This window comes from Aedes aegypti, chromosome 2 (assembly GCF_002204515.2).
Source record: "Aedes aegypti strain LVP_AGWG chromosome 2, AaegL5.0 Primary Assembly, whole genome shotgun sequence".
NCBI classification, from domain to species: domain Eukaryota; kingdom Metazoa; phylum Arthropoda; class Insecta; order Diptera; family Culicidae; genus Aedes; species Aedes aegypti.
Genome location: NC_035108.1, coordinates 23,669,225 through 23,690,798, shown reverse-complemented (window position 1 = coordinate 23,690,798; position 21,574 = coordinate 23,669,225). Strand labels below are relative to the sequence as shown.

Genomic DNA, 21,574 nt, shown 5'->3' with positions numbered 1-21,574 from the left:
CACATAAAGACTTCTTACCGCCAATTCCGCCTCGTTCAACGAGTGCGTCGATATTCCTCCGGTACTGTTCCTACTGGTACGGTTGTGTAATCTCTCAGCGGCCCGAAGAGATTCCTGCTCTTCGCTGTCCAAGCTGGATAAACTGACACTGAAACAAACGAACGGTTAAAAGTCGTCCCACCTAAATCGCTTCGCCTAACCAACCTTTTGTGCGAAGATTTGGCACACTCGGTCAAATCCTCGATGGCCGTCCAAGACTTGCGCCGATCGGTGTTAAGACCGTACATGGTTTGCTGGTGGGGCCAAATGCTGCCCGGATTCGAGATCGTCAGGTCCGGTAGTGAGGGGCATGACGAGAACAGCTTGGTTGACGAGAGCTGCAAATCGCAAGAATAAGAAATCAGTTAAGTATTCGTAGAAAAAGAGTTTCACAGAAATTACCGATGATCCGATGAATCCAGCTCCACCAAAGTTGGTATTCTGAATGGTGGAGTTCTTCATCTGGGCCACACTTTCCCGAATGCATTGTAGGTGATGCAGAGTATCCTCTGAAATTCAAAATTCATTATTAGGACAGTTTTTCTAAAGTTATTCACCCGTTCCATACCGAGAAAATTATACTTGGCACCCGGGCTGTGGGGCGTAACGCTAATGATTGGCACCATGTTGGCGTGGTGATGGTTGTTGGCAACACTGGTGCTGTTACCGTTCCTAGCAGTCTGTTGATGTGGTTGCAGTTGACCGAAGTCGTTGATACCCGTGTCGATGACGATATCACTCAGTTTGTTCTTGTTGCACTTTTCGCCGATGGTGCTGTTGTTGCTGCTGCTGCTGTTGTAGTGGTGAACGTTGTTGCTACTGTTGTAGTTATTGTTGTTGTTGTTGTTGACTACGGAAGTGGGTTGTTGCTGCTGTCCAGAGTCGTGCGGCGTAACTGGTTCATTGCATCTCAGGAGACCCGAGGTCACCGGTGCGAGCAATGGGGGCTGCAAAGGGGATTGCGGTGGCAGGTTGGCAGAGCTCAGATAGTCAATTACCACGTCCCCATCGTTTTCGTCGTCTGGTGGAAGAAAGGGGATGGAATGCAAAATTGTAAAAGTGATTTTGTCCTTATTTTGGCTGAACGAATGGAATGACCAAAGAGCTATGTACAAAATCTTCCCAAAAGAATACAGTACGCTAGGAGAAGGAAAGGTAGGATAGTTTGAGGGGGCTTGCTGATAAAAGTTTCCATAAGCGTTAAGCTCTTAAGCTAGCAGTATAGAACCAAAATTGAACCATGCACATAGTGTTAGAGTAAGAGTTGCTACTAATGGGTTATGTACTAAAATCTCGATTTACGAGGTCTTTTTTACCTAAATTTAATTGACGTATCTTTTTGTATGATGTTCATAAATTGAGTTTTAAAGATTCAATAGAAAAATATGTATTAAAATGATAAAATTCGCCGAAATAATGTGATTTCTGTTTTCAATTAAAATGCTGGAATCTCAAACACGTTGAATCGCGTCATTCTTTCCAAACTGTCTACGGGCGGTTCAATCCATGGTTTAATTCCCTTTTCCTTGCTTCTGAAACCTTCGCCTAAGAGTCTCAAATGCACTGTTCCATTGAGATTTTCTCATGAGACGACGCATGAGCCAGTGCAGATGTGATCGTTTGAGCTAGTACATCGCTACATGAGATCTAAAAAAATGTGCCTCATCATAGCACGTGCTCAAGTGCACGATTATTTTTGTGTACTCTTGGCAAGCTGATCTCAAGCTCCTGATATGAAGCGCGGTTACATGGTGTCTGCTATTATTACGTATCATTGGACATAGCTGCCCGAAACTTCAGAAAACTTTGGAATACAATCTCCAGAGCAACAAGCGTGATCTATAGGCTTTTGAAAATCTATAGCTTTGTAAAGTAATTGAGAGCAATATACTTTGAACCAACTCAAGAAGGTCCTCGGATCTACATGCCTAATAGGTCACATAGTGGATGATCATTTATGCAGTACTTGGTCTTGGTAATTTAGTAAGATTCCTTCAATCTAAATATATTTCTAGGGTAAATTTGTTTGCGGATAATCAAGGGCTTTCAAAAACTTCCTGGAATAATAGTCTTCTGCAAGCATATTTTGTTACATATTTAAAAATTTTGAATTTGGAACATGCTAAAAAGTTTTGAAGAATTTAACTGCGAATTTTGGTGATTACAAGGGTAGTTCTAACTCTTCAAAGAACATCCAAAAGAGTAGGCTATAAGATCTACAAGATCTACTGTATCTATCTATTGCAGGCGAACCAGCCTGTGGCTGAACACCTCACAAATGAGCTTGAGCTTGAGCTTGATTGGCCGCCCGTGGTTGCTACTCCAGTATCGCCAGATCAGCTGCATTTACACAAGGTACCAATCGAATGACTGCTTGGGACTAACAGATACCCTCAGTGTATAAGTGCTTCAAGTTTTAGGCAAAAATGGCGTCTACCATGTCAGAATGCAGACCAATTAGGGTAAGGGGAAGGAATTGATGATGCAATTCAACTGGCTCCCACAGTAGACCGCATATACCACTGCGTCTACGACAGTTCATGCGGGAGTGTATGGGTTGAGGGAAAGGCATGGCAGAGAGGTTTGCTCTTTGGTTAGCAGACTGCCTATGTATCAGGCGTAAGAAAATGCGTGCTATATATGCTGATAGAGTGGAAGTGTAGGGAAACGGTTTCTAGCGTTTGCTATGAACGAATAGGGTGCGAGTGTGATAGATTGATAGTGGAAGACAGAAAAAAGTGAAAGATACAACTACAAAGTACGAGGAAAGGGATGGGCCTGCGATTGAATCAATGACCTTCTGCATATGAAGCAGAAGCGGTAGCCATTAGATCCCCAACCCCGTTATGTGGCTGAACGCCTCACTAATAAATAAATAGGAAAAGATCTACCAGCACAATGAATAATAGTTTTATAAACTCTTGTTATTTACCTGGATGAACAGTTGTCGTTTTCATCCAATAACTTCATAGAATATAGGTCATGAGATCTACGTGTGTGAAATTCATGAAATCTAGATAACATTCAATGCCAAAATAGTTCTTTGACCATTTAGGTAAACTATTAAATTTGGGATTCCGAAACTGCTTAAAATGCTTTTAAAAAAATCGACTGCGTGATTCAAGTAACGGACTTCAGCGGCTCCTTGTTGACCACAGCCTACTCTCGCTGACTTTCGTGAACGACCGTGCTCTTTCATAGACCTTTGTGATTTTTTAAAGATCTACGTGGATTTTTACGGAACATTTTCTAACTTTGCAGATTTCTGCGAGCAATTGCTACTCTTCACTGACTCTCATGGACCGATAGTGTTGATAGTGTCCTAGTAGGATCAAGATTGTTGGTACAAAGAAGTTGCTTCGAAACGCTGGAACATCCTGTGCTCTATATTCCATGGAGTCCTTGGAGGAACAAGAACATCTGTACATATCGACATGAAATTTTATTTTACTCGTATGAATGGTTAAGGGACTGTGTCATAACTAAACTAAAGATTAGGCTCGTAGCTCCGTAGGCCTACATTCGATAGAGTTCTTGAAGGACAAAATTCACCCTTACAAATTAATGCAATACTATAGTGTTATATATGTTAAGTTCAATTCTGTACCATAATATAAAATGAATTAAATACAATTGATTTGGCTTGTAGATCCTAAGACAAATAATCCATGGAGTCGTTGGAAGACCAGGAACATCGGTAAAAATCAATACATTTCTTTGTTTACTTAAACAATTGGTTAGGTGACTGTTTCATATTTAAAAACTATTGATAGACCACGGGCTACGCTTGCAGATTATAAGATTTATATTCCATGAAGTCCTGAGGGGACCAAGAATATCCGTGAAATAAAATTTGAACTCTGTATAGGGTTAAGATTATGTTCCATTATTCAAAACGATCAATTTAGAACTGCTTACGTTTGTAGAGCTCAAAGGAGCTGTAGGATCAAGTTCATCACTATAAACCGAAACAATACTCCGTTTACTTATGTGAATGGCTAGGGGTCTGTATCATAACAAACAACTCTTATGGTCTACTAAATACGCTGGTAGTCTCTAAGGTCAATATTCGATGGAGTATGTTCGGAGGACCAAGGGCAGTTTACTTATGATATCGGTAGATTAAAAGTATTCGTCGGAATTTTACGGATTCTGGTGAATTTTTACCGAATACTGTAAAAATTTACCGTACTCTATTAATTTATTTTACCAAACCGTTCAGCTGCACGCTATGTCTGAACCAGACGATTATAAAAATCGAATGTACATCGGATTTTTTCTCGCTAAAGTATTGTATTTGGGTTATATTTTCATAATCGGAAAGTTTTAATTTTAATTCAGTGAAATTTTTATTTTTTTCCACTTTTTATCCATTTTTTAGACTAAATCCCATGAAAATCAAGTTTTCGACGCATTTCCGCCCATACAAAATGTATGGAAAAAATTTCACCGATAGAATGTTTTAAAATCTTCCGATTATGAAAATATAGGGAAAGTGTACCAGTTATGGCCATAGTGGTTCCCTATTTGGCCATATGTGAAATTTTGATAACTTTCCCATTTTAAATCTTTTTGAATGTTTTAACATCAAGATATATCTTAAATCTAACTACTACAAAACAGAAAAAAAATTAAGTGTTTGACGTTTCGTAGCCTTGTTGTTTACGGTTCGGACTTAGAAAAATTCTGTTCGCGTTTATGGAGAATCATACTATGCATCGTTCTTGTCATGCAAATAGAGTAATGTCCCGATTTTGTCAGCCCCATGCTGCATTTAGGGTTGACAAAATCGGGAAAGAGCTAAAACCGGGAAACAGTTTTTCGACTGATTTCAAGTTTTATTTTAACTTAAGGACTTAGTTTTATGATTTTGTGAATTGTTTTTTTTTTTTTACTTCCATTTTCTTTGTACCGTAATCGAAGGTAACACTGATAAGTTTCTTGGAAAATTATTAAGAATTTCAAATTTCAAAATTTCGGTCTGTAGATGGTTGTATAGACGTAGTCAAGGACATAATTGATTTTATGCACCCAATATTGCCAGTATAGACGTGTTTAATCTGATTAAAATAAATCAAAATTTTAGGCTGACAAAATCGGCCAAACAAGGATGCTTAAATCGGGGGTAGACAAAATCAGTGGCTGACAAAATCGGGTCATTACTGTATTTTGTAACCATGGACGAAAACCGGTCGAATTAAGACCGTCCACAAGTTTTGCCCATCTTCCGCTTGTTTCATGCAAGTTGGTTAACCGTAACTGGCGGCCGGAATCTTATTTTTCTCTAGGAATACTTCCATTCGTTCCCCAAGGAATTCCTTCGGAAGTTGCTCCAGAAATTCTTTCAGAATAGCTCAAGGAAATTTTCCAGGCATCCATATCAGATTTATTCCATGGATTTTTACATGAATTACATGTAGGATAACCTCAGAGTTTCCTTTTGAAATTTCTCTAGAGATACCTCTAGAATGCTACGGATACTTTCAAGTATACCCTTGGTGATATTTTTTCGTGGAATTCTTCCAGAAAATCTTCTTGGAGCCCTACCACGGATTTATTTATTGATTTCTCAAGAAATTTATCCAGGATTTCTTCCAAGAATGCGCATTATGGACTCCTTCATGGATGCTCCTCGAAATTATTCAAATATTTTACCAGGTATTCTCTGAAGGACCCTGACAACGTTGTACTACTATATTTCAGAATATAAACTTCGATGTCTTTGACAAAAATATTCAGAATTATCAGAACATCACCGAGGAACTCTGTAAAATCATAAATTTATCCACTACGTGACGCTTCTGATATGATGCAATTGACGGATAGTTCAGAATCCTAACGAAATATATTTATATCTCTTTGAGAAAGTTGTTAAAATAAAGAAGAGCTTGATCATGGGGACCAACAAAGTTTCAAATTCATCCAATACATGACACTTGTGTGCGTAAATAGTTCAGGTATGATGCAATTGAAGAATATCTCAGAATTTTGATGACATAAAAAATTAATTTCTTTGAGAACGTTGTTAAGAGTAAGCAGAGCTTCTCCGATGGAATCTGCAAAGTTCCAAATTCGTGGACCTAGTTTTTATTTTAAATGGAATTCTAAAATGATTCATGGACGAGGTTCTGAAAGAATCCCTGGATGTATTTTCTAAAAAATCAAAAACATTTTTTTAAGGAATAACTTAAACGACTACCGAAACATGAAGCAATTCTAGAAACAAATTCCGCAGGAGTTCCTGAGAGGGTGCATAATGGTATTCCAATGTATAACTAGAAGAACTATTGAAGGTTTTTCTGGAACATTTTCTGAGTGAATACCATCAGGAATTTTTTCAGGTATCTTTGGAAACATTTCTGTAGGAATAACTGAGGAAATTCTGAAGAAATCCTTGGGAATCTCCGGAAAGAGTGCTTGGAAGAATTCCTGAAAGGATCATTGAGATAATTACTGAAAATAAACATCAAAGATTCCTAAAGGAATCCCCGGAGAATTTTTGCAGTTTTTTTTAGGGAAATCTGTAGGAATCCATGGGGGACTACTTAAGGAAGCTAGGGGGAATCCATGATGGAATCTAATTTGGAATTCATTTCATAATTCCTGGGGAATGCCTGGATGAATCCTTTTGGGAATTCATGAAATCATCTACTTGTTTTATTCCGGACAAAATCCCTGACGACACGAATTCTTTAACCGCTGGACAAATATTTCTCGAATATCGAGGAATATGTGAAACCCTGAATAAATTTCTTGAGAATTCAATATATTATTCCGCGGTAGAGCTCCAAGAAGATTATCTGGAGGAATTTTTTAAATCCGAGTTATCTCTGGAGGAATTTCAAAGGGAAACACTTGAAACCAATAAAAGTATTCAAAGAAAAAAATAGGAATCCCCAGAGGATTCCTTGGGAATAATTACTACAGAGATCCCCGGAAAACCCACTTGGACTTAATACACAAAATTAGGGAAGGATTGAGTGTTTTCAAATTTCTGAAGATTTTACTTATAGAACCACTCCATAATTTAAGAACCACGTGATTATTGAGCTGAAATCGAATTCAGGTTAACTTCTGCGTTCATAAGTCCTCTCATGGCGTAGTGGTTAACGCGCCCCAACTAGAGATCGGGGAGTCGTGAGTTCGATTCTCACTGAGAAGACGTGTAACTTTTTCGCAAATCTTCACATCAATTTGTCCATCTAATCCAATTGCAAATTATATGTAATGTTTAGCTTTTCGGTAGTTGTTAAACTTCCACTCGGCTGGTTAGCCGTAAACCAAGATTCAAATTAAAAACAAGAATACAACAACGTTAAAAACCACAAATGCTTCCATAGTCACCACAACCTGTTGATTAAACTAGGGAATGGCAAAAGTCCTTAAATGGATACTTTGAACCATTGGTTTTGAGACTGTGCTCCGGACACTTTCAACCATTTTTACTGATGCTCTTAAATATCTCAACCTTCTTCTTAGTTGAGAGTTTTAGGCTATTATTGATCAACACTATTTCAGTGGTGCGAATATACGGCTGCTTAAATGCTAGCTGCCTTCAGAAATTTGAAATTAACTAAATCAAAAATACTCTCAACCATTTCCCTTCTATTTTATTTCGCTATCACTGCTGTGTGCTTAGTTCATATAGCATGTCTCACATAATTTGTTTAACAAGAGGTTAATGTGGTTTAGTTTTTGATTGAAGAGAAAATAAACAAAGAAAGCCCCTTATTGTTAGATAGGTCCCTTTAGAAAGTTATGCGCGATTTGTGTTCTGGGAAAGTGACTAGAAGAAAGCATGCAAAATGTATTGACTGAAGAAGCGAAAGCAGTTTTTCGTTTATGGTGCTGAGCATGAACGAGATACTCGTGAAGATAACAGGTATACCCTTTCCTGTAAAAACTAAATTAAAACTGGATTCAGTGTTGCATTGTGCATGTTTTCGTGATTTCTTGTAATGTTCAAGAATCCGTATCGCAATCGACGCCATCATCGAAACTTTAAGAGCAATTCTTCTGCTCAAAACTGAAACTTGTTCGTTGAAATTATGTTCACTGTAATTCGATTGGAGAATAGAATACACAAAACATTACCATCAATATTAAATTAATTTCAAACGAATTTCTGCCATTTTAACCGACGGGAAAGAATTTCCCTCCAGCCCATTACACGGTGACGTCATCAGAAAATTGCTCTCTTTATCGCCTTTGGGAAATCTGAAAGCAACGATTCCAATACGTGTCAAAGTTGACAGATACGCGCACCGTTGTTTTCAGGTTTAGTTGTAGAGCGAAAGAAAGGATTTAGCCGTGAAATGAACTCTAGCCAACAAGAAAGATGACAGTATGGTAGGTTTGGCGGCTGCTTGAGCACGTCAGGAGTTAATCATCAATATTAACCTTCTTTTCCCGAGCAGCCTAGATAGCCGCGTAGTGTCGGTAGCGGTTGTTTCAACTGGCTAAGAATTAACACTACGGACTGCCTGTTCCGGTGGTAAAAGTCCACCTAACTGGTGACCCCTAATTCATGGTGTGATGCGCACCGTGCTAAGGAATGAATGGTTAGGGGGGTCTAAATAAAACCTAACCGCTAACGGAGCCTGTGCGCCAGGGCGCCCTCCACAGTATTGAGCCCTTCCTGTGTTACACGGAGCAATGGTGCAGGTGCAGATAATCGGCCGCCCTTTTTCAGTCCCTATACTGAGGCTTAATAAGGGTGGGATTATGAATATGTTGACATTTAATTTAAATTATCACCTATATGGATTCGCATTATGCGTTTAACACAGTGTATTCTGTACTATTTCGCCTTTGGCGACTTTATATAGATACCGATCTGTTTTTTTTTCGTTGTTGGTCTTTTTCGTGCTGGGATTGCAAAAATCTTAATCCTGCCTAGTTTGGGTAGTGGCTACGGTTAAATTAGCTCAGATCAATCTTCAGCATAAAATAACAGCAACGATCAATCTTTGCAGACTCATGCAAAATGGTGCAGCCCAAGTTCAAGAACCCTACTTTCGTAGAGGAAACTTCTATCTAGGTAACCTTGTGGACCCAGTTTTTGCTACTTTCAGCAAACTTGAAATAGTAAACTCGCGCTCCATGCCCCGCGCATGCGTGCTCGTTAATAAAGCAATCGTTGCTACACTCATTTCTGAGTTAACTACTATATGTGACAGCACATATCACAATCGATGTTTCTGTTGGTGACCTCAACAGGAAATACGTCTATTGTTCGGTATATTTACGACATGATGAACCATCCCTAACAGATGACTTCAAACGAGTTGTCGTACACTGCGTAACAAAAGGCCTTCCACTGATTGTGGGCTGTGATGCCAATGCTCATCACATCATCTGGGGCAGCTCAGATGTCAATCCAGTCTGATGGAATACTTAAGTAGTACAGACCTTGGATTACTAGGCAATCGCCCAACCTTCATGGTTTCTAATAGAGAAGAAGTGTTAGACATAACGCTCTGCTCGAATAGAATCAGACACGAGTTGACGAATTGGCATGTATCAGATGAGGAATCATTATCTGATCATCGCTACATCTTCTTTGAACATTCAAATGTAACTGTGCAGATTTTGCGTTTTAGGAATCCCCGCTCAACAAACTGGGAACTCTATATTGAATTGGTTGCGACCAAATTTCATGGATATTCTCCGTCCATTGAAAATCCAAGTGATCTGGAGGATGCCGTTGATACTAAAACATCCTAAATTATAGAAGCTTTTGAAGAAGCATGTCCTCTGCGGTCTGTGAAGACTACAAGAAGGACCCCATGGTGGAATTCCGATCTGACTAGACTCAGGAAACAATGTAGAAGGAGTTGGAACAGACGCCGTTCAGCTGGATCAAAGTCGTTCAAGTCGGCTCGCGAAGCTTACAAGAAGGCTCTTCGTTCTGCTGAACGATGCGGCTGGAAAAATCTTTGTACAAATATTTCCAGTTTGAGTGAAGTCAGTAGGCTGAACAAAATCCTTGCCTGCATCTCAGCGTAGTGTTCTTATGAGCACTTCCTCAGTTATTAACTGAGAGCTTTCTTTGCCAAAGTTGCCATTTTCGCATTCGTATATCGTGTGGCAGGTACGAAGATACTCTTTGCCCAGGGAAGTCAAGGAAATTTCCATTATGAAAAGACCCTGGACCGACCGAGAATCGAACCCAGACACCTTCAGCATGGCTTTGCTTTGTAGTCTAACCACTTGGCTAAGGATGGCCTGACTAACTTATTCCATTATTACTCCGTTCATTGGACTAATCATATAACATAAATCAAAGCGGTTATCCCTTTTGATTACCACAGAAAAGACTAGTATTAGTTATAGTCAATATCTTAGAGTACCAAAAATCTTCTTTCAAAAAATGTTATGTTGGAGTAAATCTCCGAGCATGCATTCTAACTATATCTATATAACACTTAATTACCAGTTTTAATGACAATATATTTTCCAATTGTATTAGAAGCAAGAAGCTACTGGCTGTGAAACACTAACTAGCTGGAGAAATTCCAACCGTCCTACGGAAGAACCCTGTTAACGAACACCTTCTAATTAGAATGTCTTTATGTTTACGCCAGTACAAGAGGGCAACGTCTAAAGCAAAGTAAATCATTTTTACCTGATGACAACAGTATCAACTGTTCCGACGCGAGGTGATCTTTGCTATCCATCGTGGGGAAGCAAAATTAACTGTTTAAACTTTTTTTTTCTATCTTTGATGCGTTTGTTGATTCTCGTCTGATGGTGCACAAGCATATACACAAATGGAAAAGAAGAACGGAAAAACGGATGGAAGAAAATAAGAACAACAAGCTTCTACACCAACAATAATACAAAACACAATAAGTTAAGTGTGAATTATAAAACTTTTTTCATCTAGATATCTAGCTGCTTGCGGTGCGGAATGTAGGAATTTTCGCCTTCTGCTCAGGTTGAAGTAGGAGCGCTCGATTCAACACACAAAACCACTCCACGGCGGACACTTGATACTCCTCTTCCTTTCGGTGCTGGCTGGTTCGATGGAATTTCGCTCTTTTTGCTCACCACTGCTGTATATTGTGATTTCTATTCTACGATTAAGGTGCGACGGTTGGCTATCTACTTAAAATGGTCGGGCAATTAAACTCATTTGGACCTTTCGATGCGTTTGCAACAAGAGCAGCCACAGTCATCGCCGAAATAAAGTGCTCACTAGCTTTTGATTGTGCGAATTGTATGTCGAAACCGTTAATTCTGTCGTTAAAATGTTTTTACCACACGCCCACAATCATAGTTGTGATACAAAGCAAAGATATTTTGTTTTACATAAATTGAAAACTGAATTTAGTACTGTATCATTTAATTCCACTAGAGTTTGTATCCTTTGACAGATACGCGTGTTTCGACCTAAACTTTTAGGCCGTCTCCAGTGTCGAGTGTTTACTAGACTCGACTAGTACACGACACTGGAAATGGCCTTACAGTTGAGGTCGAAAGACGCGTGTCTGTCAAAGGATACAAACTCGAGTGGAATTAAATGGTACAGTACCAAATTCGGTTGTTCATTTATTTAAAGGTATTCCACTAAACAGCTCAAAGATTTATTATCATATATGTTTTTAATTTATTCAAATTTATTAGAAACATATACACATCATATATATAAAATCCCAGAGTTGTCTGTCTGTCAGTAACGCTTTGAAATGTTTCATTGAAAAGTTTCTTTGAGCACTACAATAGTAATATAAGAGCACTACAACGGTCAATATTAATATTAGAACATTACAATTGCAAATTGTGGAGCACTATAATAGCTATTTGACAGAATATTCTGGAGTTTTATGGAACATTGTTCATTCCAATTCGTAGAATATTCTCGAACCCTTCACCATCAAGCAAATTGTTATTAGGTCGAATTTGAATCGGGTTGGAGTTTAAAATGTGTAACGGGTTTCTTCAGTTCCAACTCATGTTCAAAAACGAGTTCGACATATGTAAAAGCAAGACAAATGAGATGAATGTGCGCCAAATATTCGAGTTGGATTGATTTACAGTGATACCTAGATTAGTCGATGTTCAATGACTCGATTTCGACTCATGGATGTATATTTAAAACAAAATTTCAAGCTTATTATTATAATCTCTTAAAACAACTTTCCAAAACATTCCTGTTCCATGACCCGATATTTCCCTGACTCGATGGTCGTTTCACCACAACTGAGATTTTGAAAAATGACAATGACATCAGCTTCTTCTTCTTCTTGGCATTACGTCCTCACTGGGACAGAGCCTGCTTCTCAGCGTTTTGTTCTTATGAGCATTTCCACAGTTATTAAATGAGAGCTTTCTTTGCCAAAGTTGCCATTTTCGCATTCGTATATCGTATGGTAGGTACAATGAGGCTCTGCCCAGGGAAGTCAAGGAAATTTCCTTTACGAAAAAATTCTGGACCGACTGGGATTCAAACCCAGACAGCTTTGTAGCCGCGGACTCTCACCACTCGGCTAAGGAAGGCCCTGATATCAGGTATTGGGGAGAATGGGCTAGAATTTTTGGTATGATTCTACTCTCTAATTTGTAGAATCTTCTGGAGCGTTTGAAATATTTTTCAACAGAAGGAACACTGTAACAGCATACAAGGCGGTAATTATTTTAGATCAGAACACTACAACAGTATCTAGGCCATGTGTTCGATGGAGTTTGGCCAGAGCATAAATTTAGGCGATTTTTCGGCCATCAGTATCAAGCGATTTGAAAGATTATACCTACGTAGCTTTCCGCTTTAAAATTTCGTTGGAACGTGGCTAGCCACGTCGGGTAAGCTAGTTGATATATTAAAAATGATGTGTCAAAATTTAGTGCCCATTTGTCATTTCCTTCACCTAACCATATTTAATCTTATTTCTCAGAAATAATATTGTGTAATTCAAGAAGAATTAGTACCCGGCAGAAAGTTTCAATGATAAAAGTCATAATAATTATATTTGTTGTCAACAACTCATCGTTTTACACTTTTAACGATTTTGAGAGAAATTTGGAAATTGCGATAGTTTTATGATGTTATTATTCAGAATAAGTTTAGTTGCACTGTTTTATGGCATAAACGTATTACAACAGGTACTGATAATTTTCTTCTTATTTCTTATTTCGGGTGTTACGTTTCAACTAAGACAGAGCTTAATTCTCAGCAAAGTGTTCTTATGACCTCTTTCACAATTATTAACTGAGAGCAGACTGACTGACTTCGGTCTTAATTGCAAGTCAACCCTTTTTGCATGTGTATATTGTGTTTCCGGTACAAAGATACTTTCAAAGAAGAAAAAAACTTTCAAATCAGGAAAGATCCTTAGCCGATGAGATTCAAACCCACGATCCTCAGCTTGATCTTGCTGAATAGCTGCGCGTTAGCCGTCAAACGTCTTTATTCGCCGAAAACTTGCGAAACGTCTTTTTTGTGAAATGGCTCACACCATGCAGAAGATTGCTAGAAGGATCCTCAGAGATCGAGAAGTTTCTACATGGGGTTCAAAGAATACGAAATGAGATCATGATGAGTATGCACATAAACATTTCTAGCGAATTATTGAGGATTTTAAGAACGATTTGACAATTGCCATGTTTTCTTTCAATTTTGTTAAATTTTATTGATTTCAATTAAAGCTCTTACATGCTTCTTATGCAGTTTTAACAGGGGGTCTTATTTATAGAAATTAAATTCCCTGATATTTCCAGGTTTAAAAAAAATCCAGGTTCAAGAAAAACTCCACTATCAGATAGATAAAAAATTAACAACAAATAAAAGTCGATTCACGCTCCCATATTTTTTTTTTAATGTTGAACCTATTATAAGGTGAAAAATCAAAGCTTAAGCTTCATTCAACTGAATTGTATTTGATAATGATATTTCATCATTTCTATGTCGGTTGGAGAACATGTCATTAAATCAGACCAGAGATTTCTTTGAGAATGTTTCTACAAATTTTTTTTAAATTCCTCGTGACATTGCGACGAAATAGTACTGCTCGTATTACTGTTTGCATTTTTCACTGATTTTCTTAAGGAATTTCATCGGAAATTATGTCAGGTTTTGCCCAAAAATTCAATTATTACTTCGAAGATTTCTTCAAGTTAGTTCAGATCGATAGATTACTTCATTTGAGTGATTTGTAGCCCGAAGGTGGCTCATCTCTGAAATTTCTTTAAGAGCCCAAATAATGATTCTTTACCATGGAATCCTTTCGAGAATTGTCCTAAGGAATTCATCAAAGAAAATTGTTTTAAATATCTATAGAACACAACCAATTTTTTTGCAACATATAATCACAGAAACTAACTCAGAGCTCGTCAGCAACTCTTTTATAGATTCTTTTAGATATTTTTTAAAAAAGCCCTGAGTTCTCCAGGATTTTATCCGGGATTCTTCCATCGATTCCCTTAGGGCATCCTCCAAGACTCCCGTTTAGAACTTTTCCAATAATTCAACCAGAAATTTCTCAAATTGTGCTCCTAGAGATTTTTTACAAAATTGTCCTTCAGAATTTCTTTAACATTTTAAATAGTAGCTTCTCAGAAGTTCTAATCTCTAGGAATTACCCAGAACTTTATTTGGAAATTCCTACGGTAATTCTTTAAGATTTCTTAAGGAGGTTTTCAAAGGTTTGTCCAGCTATATACAGGAATTTTTCAAGTTATTTCTCCATGTAAAAAAATAATCGTGTGGCATTTCCAAAGCAAATTGTAAAGTTATCTCTGATAATCTTGTGTGAGTTTTTAGATCACCCTTGATGAATAAGGGTTACTTGAAGAACTCATAGACCTTTGAGCAAACTTCAGAAGAGATTCCAGTAAAATTATTATTATTATTACTATTTATTTTAAATCAAAAATATTGAAAGAGGGAAAACCCCTTTGGGCGATTTATTTTAGGAAATCTTTCTCAAAGAGGCACAAACCCTCTTTATCTTTTCACAAAACGTTATGAAACACACTTTAAACTAAAGGCTCACACAGTAACGAACCATAACAGAGCCATTGTCTTGAAAGGGACATCAATTAGGTATTGAATAAGGGCTTCAATTCAGGCGAATAAAAACCAGTCAGGTAACGAAGCATAACCTTATTGATATCTGAAAATAACTTGGAAAGAAAACAGCAACAACGAAGTATCAATCAAAATATGAGATTTCATTCAAGAAATTAAACACAAATTTTAAAATGTTATCCAATTTTGTTATTTATTTTGCACCTAGTATGTCACGCGGAAATTGAAAGACCAAAAAGTAAAATATTAGGGATGGTTGTAAAGAACGAATCACACTTCCAAAAACATTGTAAGGAATCCCTTAAACAAATGTGTAGGAATGATCGGCGAATTTTCTGGAAAAATGCTGTAGTGTTGACTAGTACGGAGCCTTAAATAAACTTTTGTAGATCCCATGGGGCCCAGATAGCCGTAGCGGTGAACGTGCAGCTATTCAGCATGACCAAGCTGAGGGTCGTGGGTTCGAATCCCACCGGTTGAGGATCTTTTCGGGTTGGAAATTTTCTCGACTTCCCAGGCCATATAGCATCTTCGTACCTGCCACACGATATACACATGCAAAAATGGTCATTGGCATAGTAAGCTCTCAGTGAATAACTGTGGAAGTGCTCATAAGAACACTAAGCTGAGAAGCAGGCTCTGTCCCAGTGGGGACGTAACGCCAGAAAGAAGAAGAAGAAGATCCCATGGGATTTTTTTGAAAAAAAAAATTGAAAAATGTTTGGAAGAACTGCAGTTGTAATCGTTGGATGAAATTCTAAAGAAATTTCTAGAAAAAAATTAGAGGAACTCAATGACGAAACAAATGGTTGAATTTGAGGAATTCTATGAAAAATTTGTATTACATTTTCTCGTCGAGTGGGTAACAAAACGTCGACAGACAAAATGTCGAATCCCAAAACGTCGAAAGGACACAATCTGCTGATGTGTTGTATCTACTATCTGCTCAATAGAAGTCAAATCCGCCATGGCCGGACGGTCAAACGTAAATGTCTCAATTAATTACCCAAAACACAACGTAGGAAGAAATGTCCTTCCCGTGCGCGATCAAATCATTATGTGCCAAACATTATGCACACCATATTAAATCGACCCCTATGTAAAAAAAGAAGTATTGCAAACAATGTTGAAAGTTTACCGTTTTCGACGTTTTGTCCCTTTTGACGTTTTAGAATTCGACGTTTTGGCATTCGACGTTTTGGCTTTCGACATTTTGTCGCTAAACCTCTCGAGTAGCTCCCGAGCAATTTTTGGAAAAAATGTTTACCTTGGATGAAAGACAAAGAAAATATCTGGAGAAAGTCCTAGGATAGTGTTTGGAAACTTTATTGCTATCGAAATTCCCCGACAATTCCAAGCGTTTTTCCAGGTTCAATAAAATTCCAGTTTTGTTTTCCAGGTTTAATAAAATTAAATTCAACAATTCCAGGTTTTTTCAGATAGTAGACACACTGTAAAACCATTCATATCAAAACATGGTGAATTTTAGAGAAATCCTGGTATGTGTAGCGATGTTCTGTTGATTTGTAGCAGAATACAGAGATATTAAACCGATCCTGAACGGGATCCCAAGGAAAATTGGGGAGTCCTAGCTGGATTCTCTGGAATTCTAGTAGTCTCTCGAATAAACTCTTGTGAATGAATAGCATAATCTTCATTCATCGGGATCTCAGTAAAATCGAGAATTTTTAGAGAGTTTTAGAAATTATAGCAATTTAACAATATCCAGCAGAAGTTTGAGAGTTTTTAACAGAAGCTAGAGATTTATGACTGAATTCTGAGGATTTCTAAATGTGTGCTGAGAACTCAATTAAAAATGTTCTGTTAGACCAATAAAGCTTGAAATTTGAACATTCCCTTGGTAGAAACTTTTGTGCTTTTATTTTAGCAATGGAAACTAGGAAATGGGGAATAACATGAAACATTGATTCGTGACAAAACATTTTGAAATCTATTGCTTTGATATAAGCAAGTTACAAAATTAACCCTTCAGGACCTGACGTTTTCTATCTGGCTAAAGCCAATTCTTACTTTTTGATTTGCGTAAAGACCCAAAGAGAATATCAAAGGCTCGAAGCGTAGGCAGTATATTCGCCTACGGACTTTTAGCATTAGACATTATAATCCGCTGACATAAGCCAAAAAAATGAGAGATATTGAATTAGTTGGGCTGATACAAATATTAAGTTTCTTTCATAAACGAAACCATTTGGCGGGTGTGCAAGAAGGATGGCTATAGATTTATGTAAGGGAACGGTATCTAGCGTAAAAATAGCAAGTTCCACAAAATTTTATATTTAACTAGTGGTCCCGGCAAACTTCGTCTTGCCATCAAGTAGGCTGTTAAAAACGCTATGCAAGTCCCGTGTAGAAAATGTCAGATTAGTTTTCTCCCGTTTTCCACACTATTCTAAAGACTTCCTTAATTTTATTCTACGTACAAACACGTCGGAGCTCTGGACGAATTCAACAGTGAAAGAATCATGTGAGTCCAAACACTCGTTCTCAAGCCATTTCGTGACATACAAACATCATTCCATTTTTATTTATATAGATTATATTAAAAAATAAAGAAGAGATATGTGGATCATTGTTCTCATGGGATCTAGACTTCAAAAATTTTAATACCTAAAAAAGTTAGAAAGAATCATGTTTTCTATGATATTTCTGACTCCCGGAATAAGTATAAGAAAAAACTTTCACAATAGTCCTAAACATTTAAAGTTATTTACACAATGTCAACAAAAACTCATCTCATAATTCAGAGAAAAACAAAATAAAAAATTGAAAGTAGTTTAAAATATTTACAAATGATTGTCACATGGAATTAAAGGTTGCTTATTTATCACTTTTTAATCAACCTATACTTCTAATCGTTAAAAGGTCTCGTGCATGGAGAGATCATAGAATTATTTCTTCTCGGGAATATTTAAACTATGCTCACAGTACTTTTGACTAACAAGCATCAAATTTATTTATTTTTAAATCACAAATTATTTTATTAAAGGCGATCATTGCTCTATAGAGCTACTATCAAAAAATATACAGATAGTTCTCAAAAACGCAATATTAAAGTGGTCATCGAGTTAGAGTTTTATTAATTTTTATAACACAAAACCAATGTTCCCATACGAACGCCGAACACGATTTCGTACTCTCTTTGCACTCTGTTCTCGTGTGTGCAAACCGAAACGCTCGAACCTGAACCAAAACTCAAACATGTGTAAAGTGAGCATCGGTTCGAACGCCAGCTCGAAAACGGGTCCATTCGTACCTCGATTGTAGCCGCGATTCAAATTTTGGAGCAAATCTTCAGCTGCATCCGAGGTTCAGAACGATGTCACAAACGGATAAACAGAAAACAGTTGACATCCACGCTTATCAATTTCTACTTATTATCTCGTGTTGTATGACATAGTTAAATCCTTGGTTTCTTCATAAAGCTACCGCTAAATGTTACCTAAAATAATGATCTTAGTTGATTTGCTAAAATCAAACATTAATTGAAGCCTCACGGATCATGAAATTTGTACCAAGAAGTTCCATATATGATCGTAGAAATTTATTCACGTGGATTTCAACCGTTCTCTGTCTGTCTGCTTTGTGTCATTATTTGCACACAAAGTTTGAACCAAAGTACACATGTATCGGGATCGGTTCGATACACTGATACAGAGACGAAGCGTGTTTGTGGTTCAACACAAGTTGAAATATTATAGCAAAGTTGCCCATCGGTTCCATCCATGGGAAGACTGCATAAAACCACTATTAAAGTTACTTCCAAAGAAACATTTTCAGCTGAATAACGCTGACTAAGCTGCAACTCAGCTACTAATGTTACCAGGTTACTAGGGCTGTTTCCATGAACAATAACGTTTACTTTACTTCTGTAAATCGATTAGATAAGGAATTATTATGGAGAACTGATCACATTTCCAAGAATTATCCTGAAGCTTTTCTTCAACTTACTAATTCTGTAAAATTTAATTAAAAGTCTACATTTAATTAAGAAGAACTTCGATTCATATTTTCCTATAATCACTATCAAGCCTACAAAGAAGCATCGTCCACGTGTCGAATTTATTTAGAGAATACCTCTGAGGACAAGGTTTCGACAATTTGCTAAGAATACGAGCTTTGCTAGTTGACTGCGATCCAATGGAATCGACAGAACTATTTGAGGGTTTATCTACATTTTAATCACTGAAGGACAACAACAATATTGGAGCACAATCACAATTTAAAAGGAAGGATCTCAATGGCGCAACCACATTCAAAACGGTAAATAGGACAAACTGTAGAATGATTTCCATTTCTTACCAAATAACGGATTCATATTCAAACTCTCATTAAATATTTGATAGCTATCGTAAAGACAAACCCCTACGTAGAGTGATTCTTTATTCAAGAATTTTATTCTTTATGTTATTCTAAAAAATCAACAGAGTTTTATCTTTGAATTTTGTCCTGTAGTTATATAATGATCTTGACTGGTATTTTGTGAACTTATTTTTGGATTTCGGCTTGCAGTCACAAACGCTTTTGATTGTGACTGCAAGCCGAAATCCAAAAATAAGTTATATAGGGAATGTGTACCAGTTATGGCCATAGTGGTTCCCTATTTGGCCATATGTGTCTTCTCGAAAACTTTCACATTTTGAACGTTTTTGAATGTTTCAGCATCAAGATATATTTGATGTCAAACTGCAAAAACGCACAGAATGATCAAAAATTTGAAAATAATCAAATTATCACGTATGGCGAAATAGGGAATAATTATGTCCATAACTGGTGCACCTACCCTAATGATCCTTCCAGAAAAACATAAATGGAGTGCTCCATGGAACTTGCGGAGTACTACAGTTAACTCTACCTTACTCAATATTGAAGGGACCATCGAGTTAGGGAGGTATCGAGTTACAGAACACAAAATCAGTGCAATTGCTATCCAAGGGACCATCGAGTTAGCCATGAAAACCAACTTTTACTATGGTTCTCTAACTCGATATCGAGATACCGAATATCGAGTAAGGAAGAGTTAACTGTACCACCAATCTTTTTAAAAATAATCGGATATCGGTTCAATACTTATAATGTTAAACCCGATATATCAACGATACCGATAAACGCTCATTGTGCTGTCTTACTAAGCAGTAACTCGAAACCATAAAAAGTAGCTATTGTGAAACAAAAGTCCCCTTCCTATGCAATATGGTGATATTCGACTAAATTGACTATCACGGGATTTTTTCTGGCTAGCAGTCATTATGAATGGTTCACAAAATAATTATTCTCGTTCCAACGTTTCGATCGCGATTGGTATCTTCATCAGGCGATAAACCAGGCGAAGATCCAAATCAAGATCGAAACGTTGGAGTGAGACTAATTATTTCGTACATCATTTATTCAGACTACTACCCACAAAAATTAACAGGAATCTGTAAAATAACAACTTGTGATACATCTACACAGCCTGTTGGATGTAAACATTGCGTTTGACGTTTCACACACTTTTACAGCCTAAAGAAGTGGTGTACGCATGGTTTTAACATCGTTAAAATATATTATTAGAACCGTTTTCGATGTATTGATTCTTTGCCATCGATATGTACTGGACTGGTAGCAAGGACAGCGCTTAGAACTCTAGATACTGAGATCGTGAGCTCGATCCCAAGCAGTGGCAGATAACGTTGAGAACATTGTGTAACGTTGAGAACATTGCATTCTTATGATTAGAGTTCCGAAAGCAGTGAAACAGCTTGAACATTAATATTTAATCGTTAATACATGGAAGCTGTATAAAACACTCGCATAATCTGGCATAAAGCCCTAAAAGCCTTTGGTAAAAAATTGATTCTTCTTTCAATTTTTTTAGCTTTGTATTACTCTAAACGTTCAACAGAGATTTTTCTTTGGATTTTGCAAATGTTTGTCTCAAAGGAGATTCCTCCAAAAAGCTTCAATGGAGTCCATAGAGCTCAACCTTGACGCAGTTGAGCGGACTCTTAAAGTTGTTATCTCTAAAGTTCCTCCAAAGGTATCTTCATGAATTCCTTTTAGGAAACTATTAAGGTATTTTCATAAACCCTTCCGAGATTCAAAAATAAAACTATAGTTATTCAACATACTTTGAAATTGCCTTTACATTCGACGGTTTCGGTTGTTTTATTCAACCTTCATCAAGGATTGAAGACGCGTTTTGTCGCTAAAGAAGGGGTGGTGAAGGGGTGTTCTACATACGATCCTCATCTAATGGCGACCTCAGATCCTCAGATAGCTAAATTGTTCAGTCGAAAAACTCCCATTCTGTTAAAAACTATCAAAAAGTGAACGAATCTAGTATGCACAGAGTATATACAATATTCTATAGATAAACAAATTTTTCTTCAGCGTTCATTCAAGGACATCTTAAATTATGGATAGGACAACCCTATGATTGCCCTACTTAAGATTTTGTGTGAAATTTAACGGTGGCATAAAGGGGTATATTGGTTTAAGTGCACTCAA

The 21,574-nt window shown here is 37.2% G+C and overlaps 1 protein-coding gene across 5 annotated transcripts in view; it reads right to left on the bottom strand.

Moving 5' to 3' along the window:
- Positions 1–21,574, bottom strand: part of LOC5578052 (rho guanine nucleotide exchange factor 18) — a 64,531-nt gene that overhangs the window by 40,443 nt on the left and 2,514 nt on the right. For 4 of the 5 annotated variants that reach the window (XM_021840261.1, XM_021840263.1, XM_021840262.1 and 1 more), the window contains exons 2-6: positions 10,667–10,785; positions 608–1,060; positions 442–548; positions 205–377; positions 19–148 (exon numbers count right to left, since the gene is read on the bottom strand). In XM_021840261.1, the coding sequence (XP_021695953.1) occupies positions 19–148; positions 205–377; positions 442–548; positions 608–1,060; positions 10,667–10,718 (915 nt within the window). In that variant the 5' untranslated portion in view covers positions 10,719–10,785. The remainder of the gene's footprint in view (positions 1–18; positions 149–204; positions 378–441; positions 549–607; positions 1,061–10,666; positions 10,786–21,574) is intronic. The other variant, XM_021840265.1, reaches the window with a different exon arrangement.